At 38.4% G+C, this 11,319-nt stretch overlaps 1 protein-coding gene across 2 annotated transcripts in view; it reads left to right on the top strand.

The window, feature by feature from the left end:
- Positions 1 to 6,280: 6,280 nt before the first annotated feature.
- The window catches only part of LOC149276595 (transient receptor potential cation channel subfamily M member 2-like), a 32,882-nt gene continuing 27,843 nt past the window's right edge, over positions 6,281 to 11,319 (top strand). The window contains exons 1-3 of one of the 2 annotated variants that reach the window (XM_089503439.1): positions 6,281 to 6,349; positions 7,692 to 7,777; positions 8,418 to 8,589. In XM_089503439.1, coding sequence (XP_089359565.1) covers positions 7,740 to 7,777; positions 8,418 to 8,589 — 210 coding nt within the window. In that variant the 5' untranslated portion in view covers positions 6,281 to 6,349; positions 7,692 to 7,739. Of the gene's footprint in view, positions 6,350 to 7,691; positions 7,778 to 8,417; positions 8,590 to 11,319 lie in introns of those variants that run through there. The other variant, XM_089503440.1, reaches the window with a different exon arrangement.

The following is an 11,319-nucleotide window of genomic DNA, read 5'->3' as shown; positions in this document are numbered from 1 at the left end:
AGTCAATGTTTTCATTATAAAAACACCCATCTGGTTTACAATTATACAAACCCAGAGAGCAATTGCAGGTGAGAACAAAGTCCATAGTCTTTTTATAGAAAGCCCTTATTATAAAAGATCAGTAAAGGTATTACATGGTCAATATAGAGGAAGGAGACAAATTGAGGGGACCTTACTATAAATCATACATAAGACTTAACTCTTTCAAAAGTATCTGAATATGAATTCTGGCATAGATTTCAACTGAAAAATGATATAAAACTATGATTTGTTTTTAATGAATCTACACCATTTCTTTCACTTGGCTCGAGCTAAGTATCGCAATACAATTGTTTGTGATAGATTCATCTCCAGCATTGAATCCAGCATAGTATTTAATTGGATGTGTAATATGTGTACATGGGATGTTTGTTCTGCATTATGTATGTTATGAGTGTTTGGTGGGTTGTGTGCCATTAAAGTTCTGTTGTTCAGCATGACACTCTGACTAACAAAAAAGTCTGTGGAGAAAAGTATTGCGCAAGCAGGACTCAGACACCATTGCCATAAAAATCTGCTCAGCGTGATGTTTAAGCAGGAAGGTCATTCAAAATATCACATGACTGACAACAATGGGAGCCCCCAGTGTGCAGTGTGAAGCAGAATAAAATATATTGTTCATTGTTTTTTGATGCTATCCTACATTAATGTATAGAGCATTGCATTTAATGCTTAAATAGAACAATATTTTTCTTACAGGACTTCCACTTTAAATAGACTGGCAGTGGCATGATATGCATCAATTTTTTGAAAATTCTAAATCCTGGTTACCAGATTGGGCAGATAATATTACGCAATTAAAATCCTGGTTACCTAAATCCTGGTTACCAGATTGGGCAGATAATATTATGTGATGTTCTAGGCATTTCACTTGTGGAACTTCTGGCAGTACTGATAGTCTTCACACTAGCTTAAATCCAGGGCTTTGCCCAACAAACTCTGGATTGTTGACCGCTAACAACTTTTGTTTTGTTAAGGAGCAAGAGGAGCCCCTCTGAGGCAGAGACTTGTTTTTCGTAATATTTTTTATTTTGTTGAAACCAGTTGGATCAACAGTGTGCAAAACTCCCTGGTTGGTTGCTATAAAGAATATTCCATCTACGCAATATCTTAGATTATCATTTTTGTAGAACAACAGATATTAATATTAATTTTGCCAGATTTAAATTGCTGTTGAAATTATACAATACATTTTAAATTTAAGACAAAATCTGGACAGGTGGCACCCATAACTACAACATGCTTGTGGTTCTTAATTGCACTGTGGTTTTATTGTTGTCTATCAGCTAAATTATTAAGGAGGTATTATATCTGCACCAGCCTATTTGTCAGCAACCACAATGAACAGATTGATCTTAAAATAATATTCTGATAATTAAGCACAAATGTGCAGTGCTATGTTATACAGTACGCTCAAATTATCCAGTCTATCAAAATATCTTTTATAGTTATCATTAGCCACTGTGAGAAAATAATACACTAAATTGGATACAAAATGGACAGTGTCTGATAGCTTTATTTTAAATAGAACTCATTTTCTAATTTGGGTTTTTAGGATAATGAAGTAGAGGACATTAAATCAATATAAATATAAAGCAACTACAAAGTGCTTCAAAAGTTTATGAATAAGAAATTATTTGGGAAGATATAAACTTTTTTCCTTGTCTATGTCTCAGAGTTTGATATGAGTTCTCATCATTCATCCATCATTCCTTCAGTCGTGACCAGTTTCTCAGTCCCCGCCGATGAAAAACATCCCCACAGCAGGATGCTGCCACCACCATGCTTCACTTTGGATGGTGTTCTTGGGATGATGAGAGGTGTTGGGTTTGTGCCAGACATAGCATTTTCCTTGATGGCCAAAAATGCTAAATGCTGGTCTCATTTGACCAGAGCACCTTCTTCCATATCTTTGGGGAGTCTCCCACATGCCCGTTGGCCAACAGCAAACATGTTTGTTTATTTTTTCTGGCAACTCTTAGATAAAGCCAAGCTCTGTGGAGTGTATGGCTTAAAGTGTTCCTATGAACAGATACTCCAGTCTCCACTGTGGAGCGTTGCAGCTCCTTCAGAGTTATTTTTGCTCTCTTTGTTGCCGCTCTGATTAATGCCCTCCTTGCCTGGTTCATGAGTTTTGGTGGGTGTCCCTCTCTCCTAAAAGGAAGATTGGATACTTAAAATCGAAAGGCGATCCTACAATGCCGCCATATATTGCCAACCATGCATTAAATATGTGGTTGCCAATGAAAGGATTAAAAGTCTTTATTGTTGGAAGCAGATAAGTGGTTCAAGTCATCAATTTTTTCAAACTGTGGTACATAGCCCAGATAGTGTAGTTCTGACATAGCTAGAAGCGTCACAGTTTATATATATATTATTGAAATTTGCTGCTGTTAGTGTCATTTTTTGGAAACAGTATTTTGCATTGAGGACATTAACATAGATCAATATAATTATCTAAACTATTAAAGATTTGTCTACATTTTGGACTGAATTAACTGAAATGTCATAATAAATAGGACCAAAATATATGAAAACATGGGTGTTGATAGATTCCAAAAGTTCTGAGCCTAAAGCTCTATAGTAACTCCACTACATGGACAAAAGTATTTGAGGGACTCGCCTCTTAATTATTGGATTCAGGTGTATAAAATCAAACACCTAGCCATGAAGTCTGCCTTTACAAACATTTGTGAAAAAAGAGCTCAGTGAATTCACACTTGGTACTATGATAGGAGGTCACCTTTGCAATAACTCAGTTTGTGAAATTTAACTCCTGCTAGATATTCAACAGCCAACTGTAAGTAGTATTACTGGAAAGTGGAAGCGCTTAGGAACAGCAAAAACTTAGCCACGAAGCAGAAGACTACGTAAAGTGACAAAGTGGGGTCACCAAGTGCTGAGGCGCATGGTGCGTAAAAGTTGCCAACACAAGAAGTGGGCAGCCGGAGCTTCACTGGGTAAAAAACTGGAACAATTACAAAAAGGTTCCAGTGTCCCAAGGAGCCCCATTAACAATGAATCCTAACATAAACATTTAAAAATTCAACTCAGCTGTCATATGCATTAACGTGCATATGATGACTCAAGTGTCCATTTGAAAAGGATGACACTAACCACTAGACTTGGGCACCAGGGAGGTCTTCGTGTTCGTCTTCGTGCTCGTCTTCGGCAACAAAGAAAATCTTCGTATTCCGCGAATATTCGCCGTCTTCTCTTCGGGCGAATATTCATGCACATTCTTCATGTTCGTTTTTGCTTTGTTTTTTCCGGTTTTGTATAAGGGGTTAATACGGGATTAACACATACCGCAGCAGCTCTGGGGCCAGGAGTTTAAATGTCCGTATGAGCAACTCTATTGGTCGCCAGCAGGGGGGGCGTCTGCCATCAACCAATGGTAATCCCTGACGGCGAACCTACGGATTTCCGCTTCCGTCAACTCCTGCAATGCCGTGAAGATAAGTTAGGCTAGATGGGAAGGGACCAGGGAGATTAGTAGACGAAGACTATCACGAAGATTCTTCGTGTTGTGTGTCTTCGTCTACGTTTTAGCGCCGATATCTTCTCATTTTCATGTCTTCGGAACGAACATAAAAACGCACTCTTCGTGTTCGTTTTCATGTTCACCCGAAGACAAATTCACAAGTCTACTAACCACCATAACCTTCGTAGTTAACTCAATCATAACATGTTCCATACTTATCTAAAATGTTTTTTTAACTCTAACTGCTACTGGAGTGTATCCTCTTGCCATTCTGGTAACTGAAACACTATGCTGAAGCTGTATGCTATAACCTGCTCTGGCTGTTCCTGTGTCCTCCAGCCATTCTGCAAGCCTGAACACTATGATGGAGCATCCTCCAGCTGTTCCGGCACACAGAATATGATGCCGGAGTGTCCTCCAGCTGTTCCAACAGTCAGATTATGAGTGTCCGGAGTGTCCCCCAGCTATTATGAAGACTCTAGCTGTTCTGGCAAGATATCAGATGGTAGATTTCCATCCATGCTGCACTGGGAGCAGTGGGGGGAAAAAACTACTCCCAAATGCAGAATTATTAGAAAAAAATAAGGTACTATGTAAGAGATCAATGTGGCCCTCTAAATATAACACAAATGTTTGTATATGCAGTATAAGTGCAATTAAGGGATGTTGCTAAATATAAATTAGGTTATAGTTCGGTAGTAGAAATCCTAAAGGAAACTACAAAAAATGCCCCATTACTTGTCGTCTCACAATGTTGTGAACCTGAGCACCGCAAAGAAGCTCCTGTGGCAAGGTGAGAGGGTGGCCATGCCTCTGGCCGTGCCAACTTCTGACATGCACCCCTCTCCACCTCCTGTCTCACTCCCCAACACAGGTGTCCTGGTTTCGATATCGAAAATGTTGGATGTTTGCTACTGTTTATTTATTATAACCCTCCCAGCCACCTTGAATACTTTTGCTGCTTAGGTGACAGATGTAGTATGAAAGCTTAAGGCCGCCTGGTGAATTCATGTGGCCAAATGCTACCCTACTACAGTCAGTAAACATGGCTGCATGTAAAAGTGTAGCGTGTAGCCATTTGTATACCTTGGGTCATTTTGAGTCACTCGCCTCAAAGCACCAGTCCTGAATTTTTCAAGACCTGGTCCATTTTTCATACTATTACTACACCTTTAAAATGTACTCTCTTGAGCTGCTGCAGGATAAAACACAGTAGCAATGATCGCATTACATAGCCAGTGATTACAATGCAGTAGACTCAGCAAGAAATGCACCGATGGCTTACAAATCATTAAACTGCTGTAAGTAAAGGCGAGGCCTCTGTGCTGGTAATCAAGGTGAGCGTAAACATATGTTTGGTCTCTTTTTAACCTTTATCTTTCTTTTTTGATAGGTCAACTGCTTCCTCCTGGGCTAAAGCATGTGTCAACTCTGCTGCAGTAGCTAGTGAGCTAGTACTTTTGGACTCCTGCCAAAACTGGCCCTAAATGCAGTACTTTGAAAGCATTTCAGCTAATGCTTCTAAAAAAAAACATTTTCTCCCCAATTAACAATATTTTTCCATTTCCTCCATGAACACGAGAAAAAAAAATGAAGCGTGCTTTAAATTGGAGCTTGAAGAACATGTAGCTTATTTGTGACAGAGAAACAGACCGAGATAAACGAGAAGACTTCCGATAAAGGTACTCCTTGAATTTTATTAATTCCTTACTTAAAAAATGAAGATCATAAAAAAAAATTCCATGGCAAAAAGCATGACCTGTACAGTCTGCACAAAATAATGTCTTTAGTGTTTTGTTTAGTATATATCTATAATATTTGCCATCGTGGTCATGTAACAATTGTAATATACTGTACCTAAGAAATAATGCATATAGAAATATATGCTTAATAAATGCTATATTATAGCTATAGAGCATTTTAATGTCATATTAAGGCCCGGTTATTATATGTTATATGGTAATAGATAAGCTTGCTGCATTATAGGCACAGTCCTCTATGTAATTAAGTGCCATGTCATGGCTAATGCAGGGTACAATATAGGTAATAAGTGTCTCATAAAATTACATAAAACCTGTTATGTTCTTAAAACTAATCTGATCTTTTTAAAACTGATATCGTAACAACACATCCAGTGCTCAATATTTATTAACCATTTGATTACGCAAGGAAAAGCAATGCAACTGCACTCCACTGTAGGAAAAGTTTGCCTCAAAAGTAAACCAATTAGCCTGTTATCGGACATATACAACATCAAATGCCTGCCTGTTCTTATGATATTGGGAAATTTATATTTCAAGCTTTATAATAAATATTCTAGTTAGTACCACTATATTAATTATCTTAATTGAGATCAGTACATTATCAAAGGTATATTTTTATCTGCCACATTAGATTTCAAAGGACATTTGAGTATCTACTCAAGTTCAAATTGGTCAAGGACCTAAATGGTTTACTTGGATTGCATACTGATTTACCTAGCGTTTCACATTTAATGTTTGTTATGTTTCTTGAATAGTTTTGTTTTTACCTAAAATAGTGTTCAAGGTCATTGAGTGATTATCACAATGTTCGTGCTCGTTTTAAAGGCTCATTTACCCTTTCTGCTCAGATTTGTAGACTGCTATAATATAATCAGCTTGAAAACTAGGGATGAAAATGTCATCGGTGGAGAGTAACATCAGTCAAGATGAAGATGACAGCCTAACTGGATCTAGCATTAGAATTCAGCCTAAGAGAATATCAGACCTTGTTTCCAACCTAAAACACACAAACAAGATCAGGCGCAAAAAGAGACAAAATTTTTCTCCCTCCATTGATGAAAAGGTACTTTCTGAAATTCTTTTTTTTGGTGTTTGGGATCGCAAACTGTACAGGCATATAATATATATAGTCCAATTTGTGTGTTTATTTTATACTAACTGCAATCAATAGAATTAATCAGGCAGGACCAATAGACGAACAATGTCTAATTTAATATATCCACTTGTAATGAATATTCTTTCTGTTATTTTTGTTTCTTATTTTTAAAACGTATACAGTAAAACATGGAATAGTAAACTTTCAAGTACAGACAGACAAACTTAAACAGAATGTGTCTTCATACTTCTACCTTCACTACTATATCCCTTTGCATGCGGAAAATTGCAGGATGTTAAGGCGAACATGGTGTGTGGTCAGATGCTTCATAGAATCTGATATAGGGGGCATACTGCTTTTTTGTACTTTGATATAACCTATATTCATACCTGGGAGCCAAGATTAGGGGGCTTTGGGCCCTCGGGCTATTATACAGGAAGAACCTCTTCTAAGGTTATCCTGCTGTTAGCAGGTATTTTTTATCTGCTGTCAGCCTACCTCTTGCAGTCTTTTTTTCTTGTGTTCTTTTTTTCTTGTCTCTTTGATAATTTATTTTGTTTAATCACTTTTTTGCATCTATTCGACCTTCTTTCCCCCTTTTTTCTTGCTTGCCTGCCTTCATCCTTTTTTCATCCGCTTTCTAATTTTTCCTCTGCTCCATATATACATAACCACAAATACACGCACATAGATACATTTCCTTGTTTTTGAAAGAAAAGCAAATTCTATCCAAAGCAAGATCAAATGGATCAGAGAATACATTGTAGATGTTGTTTATATTGTAGGTGACTATTGTAGCTGGAAATGGCTGATTTTTTAACGGAATATCTTGTTAGACGTACAGAGGCCCTTTGTTTGCCACCATCACTAATTTGTTACAATGGGACGTTACAATATCTAATTGTTCTGTGTGCTCTGCCGTTAATCTGGCTCTGCCATTTATTGGCTTTTATGTATGAAATGTGATTTTGGTACAGAGTTTGAAAAGTACCAAGGGAATGTTTCTGCTTAATGGGTGTTATGGGGTAGGACTACTTTTCAAGCAATGCACCAAAATCTCTTTACTCTCTTTTTATAAATGGCCTCCACTGTAAGCATACTTAGATTAAAAAAATATATCAGAAACAGTTTATAAATCTATATACTTAAAATTCAACTTTGGAAAAAACTTGTAATGTTGAACACCTTAAATAGTATTTCTGCGTGCTAGTTGTATAAAAACAACCACAACATTGAATATATATTCTTTAATATACAATACAGGTATAATTATTTTACTAAATATTCTTACAGTCATGCTTATTTGCAGGAAAACATTTCCTCTTGGATTTCAGAAAACATTAAAAAAAAAGAATGTATGTATTTTGTGGAAAGTTCAAATATATCAGATACAAGGTAAGAGAACTAGGTTACACAGTCTAATTGTATTGCCCATGAAATTCATATTTACATATTATGAAATATTAAAATATTTGCTATACATTTTTAAGTGCATTATTTTCTGAAGAGTTGTGTAGTTTTTAAATCTAAATTTTAAATGATGGGACAGACAATATTTCAATATGAAAAATCTCCAATATATTGTTAGTGTCCAATATGTTCTTATTAAAATTCCTGGGAAATAAATAAATGGTTAATTACATAAATGTGTATATTAAAATAATTAAATATTGAACTATTATTTTATTAAATATTGTATGTATATACAGACATATAAGTACAATTATACTATATACTGTATGCTGTAAATATATGTAAAAGGACATGTTTGTTTATAATTATGTACATAAGTGTATAAATGTCATCAATGATATTTGGCCTGGACAAGATTTAGTGTTTGTTTGTTTTTACTTATGGTTTAACAAGTATCCATTGAATGCAAATTAATTAAAATGTTGCCAGATTTTCACTTAGGAATTTTTTAGAACCTGGCTGCAAAGTTTCTAATTTTCTCTAGAAGTTTCTCTAATGTACCCATAGATTACCATAATTGTAGTTATGTTAGTAAATGTAGTGTATTTTTTTCTCTCGCCAGAAAGAGTCTTTGTATGTGTGGATACCCTAAGGACCAACACATGGATGTAGCTATGAGACGGCTGCCATTTCAATGCAAGGCAAAGTGGGACATAAAAGAACATACCAAAGAGATGCCTACTGACGCATTTGGAGATATCAGCTTCATTGGGCTGGGCCCAAGAGTAGGAAAGGTCTGTCACCTTTTTTGTTTATTATTCATTAGTGTAATACTCAGTGCTTAATTGCGTTTATTTGGAAAAAAACGGCCAATTTAAATATTTCAGTGAGAAATATTTATGTAAATGTTAAATTTCCTTTACATATAATTTACTACATATAAATTCTTAAAATCAAAATGTTGGTTTAAGGAAGTTAGACATCTTGCGTTTCATGTGTTGTCCCCCAGGGGTAGTTGAAGTGCCGTACATGGACACCAGCGTTCATGGGAATCCCTTGTGGACATTTTGTTAATGGTTTGCCACAAAGACTGTTTTAGCCTTTGTTTGCCATTATCACCATTATCAACATTGCCTATAACAACTACATTGTTTTTCCCCATTAAGTAATAGTTGTAAAATATTTGCACTGTTATACAATTTTCACATCGACATGTTTTGTCATACGGATACATAAAAACACTTTGTTTAGAGCCATTATTTTATAAATAGATATACAGTGGATATAAAAAGTCTACATACCCCTGTTTAAATGCCAGGTTCTTGTGATGTTAAAGAATGTGATAAATCATGTCAGAACTTTTTCCACCTTTAATGTGACCTATAACGTGAACAATTCAATTGCAAAACAAACTGAAATCTTTGGGGGAGAAAAAAAAAAAGAACTCATAATAACCTGGTTGCATAAGTGTGCAAACCCCTAAACTAATACTTTGTTGAAGCACCTTTTGATTTTATTACAGCAATCAATCTTTTTGGGTAGGAGTCTATTAGCATGGCACATTTTTATGTGGCAATATTTGCCCAATCTTCTTTGCAAAAGCGTTCCAAATCTGTGAGATTGCGAGGACATCTCCTGTGCACAGCCCTCTTCAGATCACCCCACAGATGTTCAACTGGATTCAGTTCTTGGCTCTGGCTGGGCCATTCCAAAACGTTAATCTTCTTCTGGTGAATGTCAGGAAACTGGGTCCATACAGACGACTGTAATGACCCAGCGCCCCCATAGATGGAGTTCAGGAGGTATTGCGCAGGAGTGGAATAGGACAGGGCCTGGTGCAGGGCGACTGCACTCTCCCAGGTGGGCATCTAGGGTTGAGCAGCCACATAACAGCACCCTGACATAGCAGCTGACGTAGTCCAGAACAGAGCAGAACTAAACTTGGCTGGATGTGGAAATCCGAACTAAACTTGGATCTGACAAAATTAGCAAAGCTTGGAAATATCCTGCAGGCACCCTGGAGCAGGCATGAGACATAGCACTAGAATCATGTCAGGGTGCTGCAGGAGCTGGGAGTATGGAAGCTAAGCAAAGGATATAGCAGAAACATAACAAGCAAGGGACAGGGAGACCAGGCACGAAACATAACCAGACAAGATATACATGTTACAGGGCACGATAGTGAACCAGACAAGGAATAAACATTACCAGACAAGCAGGGCCGGCCCGACAATGGAGCCAAGTGGGGCAACCGCTCCAGGCGGCACCAAGCCCTTTTTTTTTTTTAAAGAGAAGAAAGGGGCGCCGAGTGGTTTTCGCTTACCACGATGTCAGAACCTGCTCGGCGCCCCTCTCTCTCTCCTCTCCGGCGAGTCTCCCTGTTTGGTCTTGGTGCCGGCTTGTAATGCTGAGTGCCGGAAGATTTCCGGCGCTCAGCATTACAAGCCAGCACCGAGACCGAACAGGGAGACTCGCCGCAGGACTGCTGAAAGGTAAGTACAAGGGGGGGGTGGCGGAGGGAGAGGAAGGGTAGATAATGGGGGGGGGGGCGGCAGGGACGGAGGGAGAGGAAGGGTAGATAAGGGGGGGGGCGGCATTTTAAAATTCGCCCCAGGCGGCATTTTGCCTTGGGCCGGCCCTGCAGACAAGACATACATGTTACAGGGCACTACAGTGAACCATACAAGGAATAAACATTACTAGACAAGATATACATGATACAGGGCACGACAAAAGACAGGGAACAAGGCAAGGAACACAGGGGAAGGAGTGAGGAGCCGGAATCCTCGGACGCTTCTCCTTTAAGCAAGGATAGGCCAAATTGACTAGGACAAAGGGAGAGGAGAGAGGAACCAGAATCCTCAGATGATACAAGGAAGAAGGGCAAAGGTAGATAAGAGACAAACAAACATGAATACAGGAACTAGCCTAGAACTATATGATAACAATTGGAGATTCCGTCACATCATATGGCCATAGTATGCTTAGCCCACCACTACGCCAAAGTACTCCAATGACGGTGGGTCCTAACGCTAATGACAGTGGTACGAAACAAACCAAACATGTAATCAAAACACATAGCACTGAGACATACCTTAGACTGCAGACTGAGACAAACAGAACACACAGGTGGGGCACACCTTATAAAGGAAACAGAGCTGAGGCAAAGAGCTGAAGCAGAAGCAAGGAATGGAAGATCAGAACAGAGCAAAAGGAAATCCAGGAATGGATCGAAGCAAAACAGGGAAACTGAAGCAAGACAGATATGCAGCATCGCAGCCTGGGCAGAACGTGACAGTGAAGTCATGCTTTTGTGGATTTGGATGTGTGCTTTGGGTCGTTGTCGTGCTGAAAGGTGAACTTCCTCTTCATCTTCAGCTTCCTAACGGATGCCTGAAGGTTTTGTGCCAAAATTTCCTGGTATTTGGAAATGTTCATAATTCCCTCCACCCTGACTAAGGCCCCGGTTCCAGCTGAAGAAAAACAGCCCCAAAGCATGATGCTGCCACCACCATGCTTCACTG

This window comes from Sceloporus occidentalis, unplaced genomic scaffold (assembly GCF_023333645.1).
Source record: "Sceloporus occidentalis isolate IW3139 unplaced genomic scaffold, rSceOcc1.0.p SCAF_233, whole genome shotgun sequence".
Lineage (NCBI taxonomy): Eukaryota > Metazoa > Chordata > Lepidosauria > Squamata > Phrynosomatidae > Sceloporus > Sceloporus occidentalis.
The sequence above is the reverse complement of the archived record's forward strand: the minus strand, read 5'-3'. Positions and strand labels throughout refer to the sequence as shown.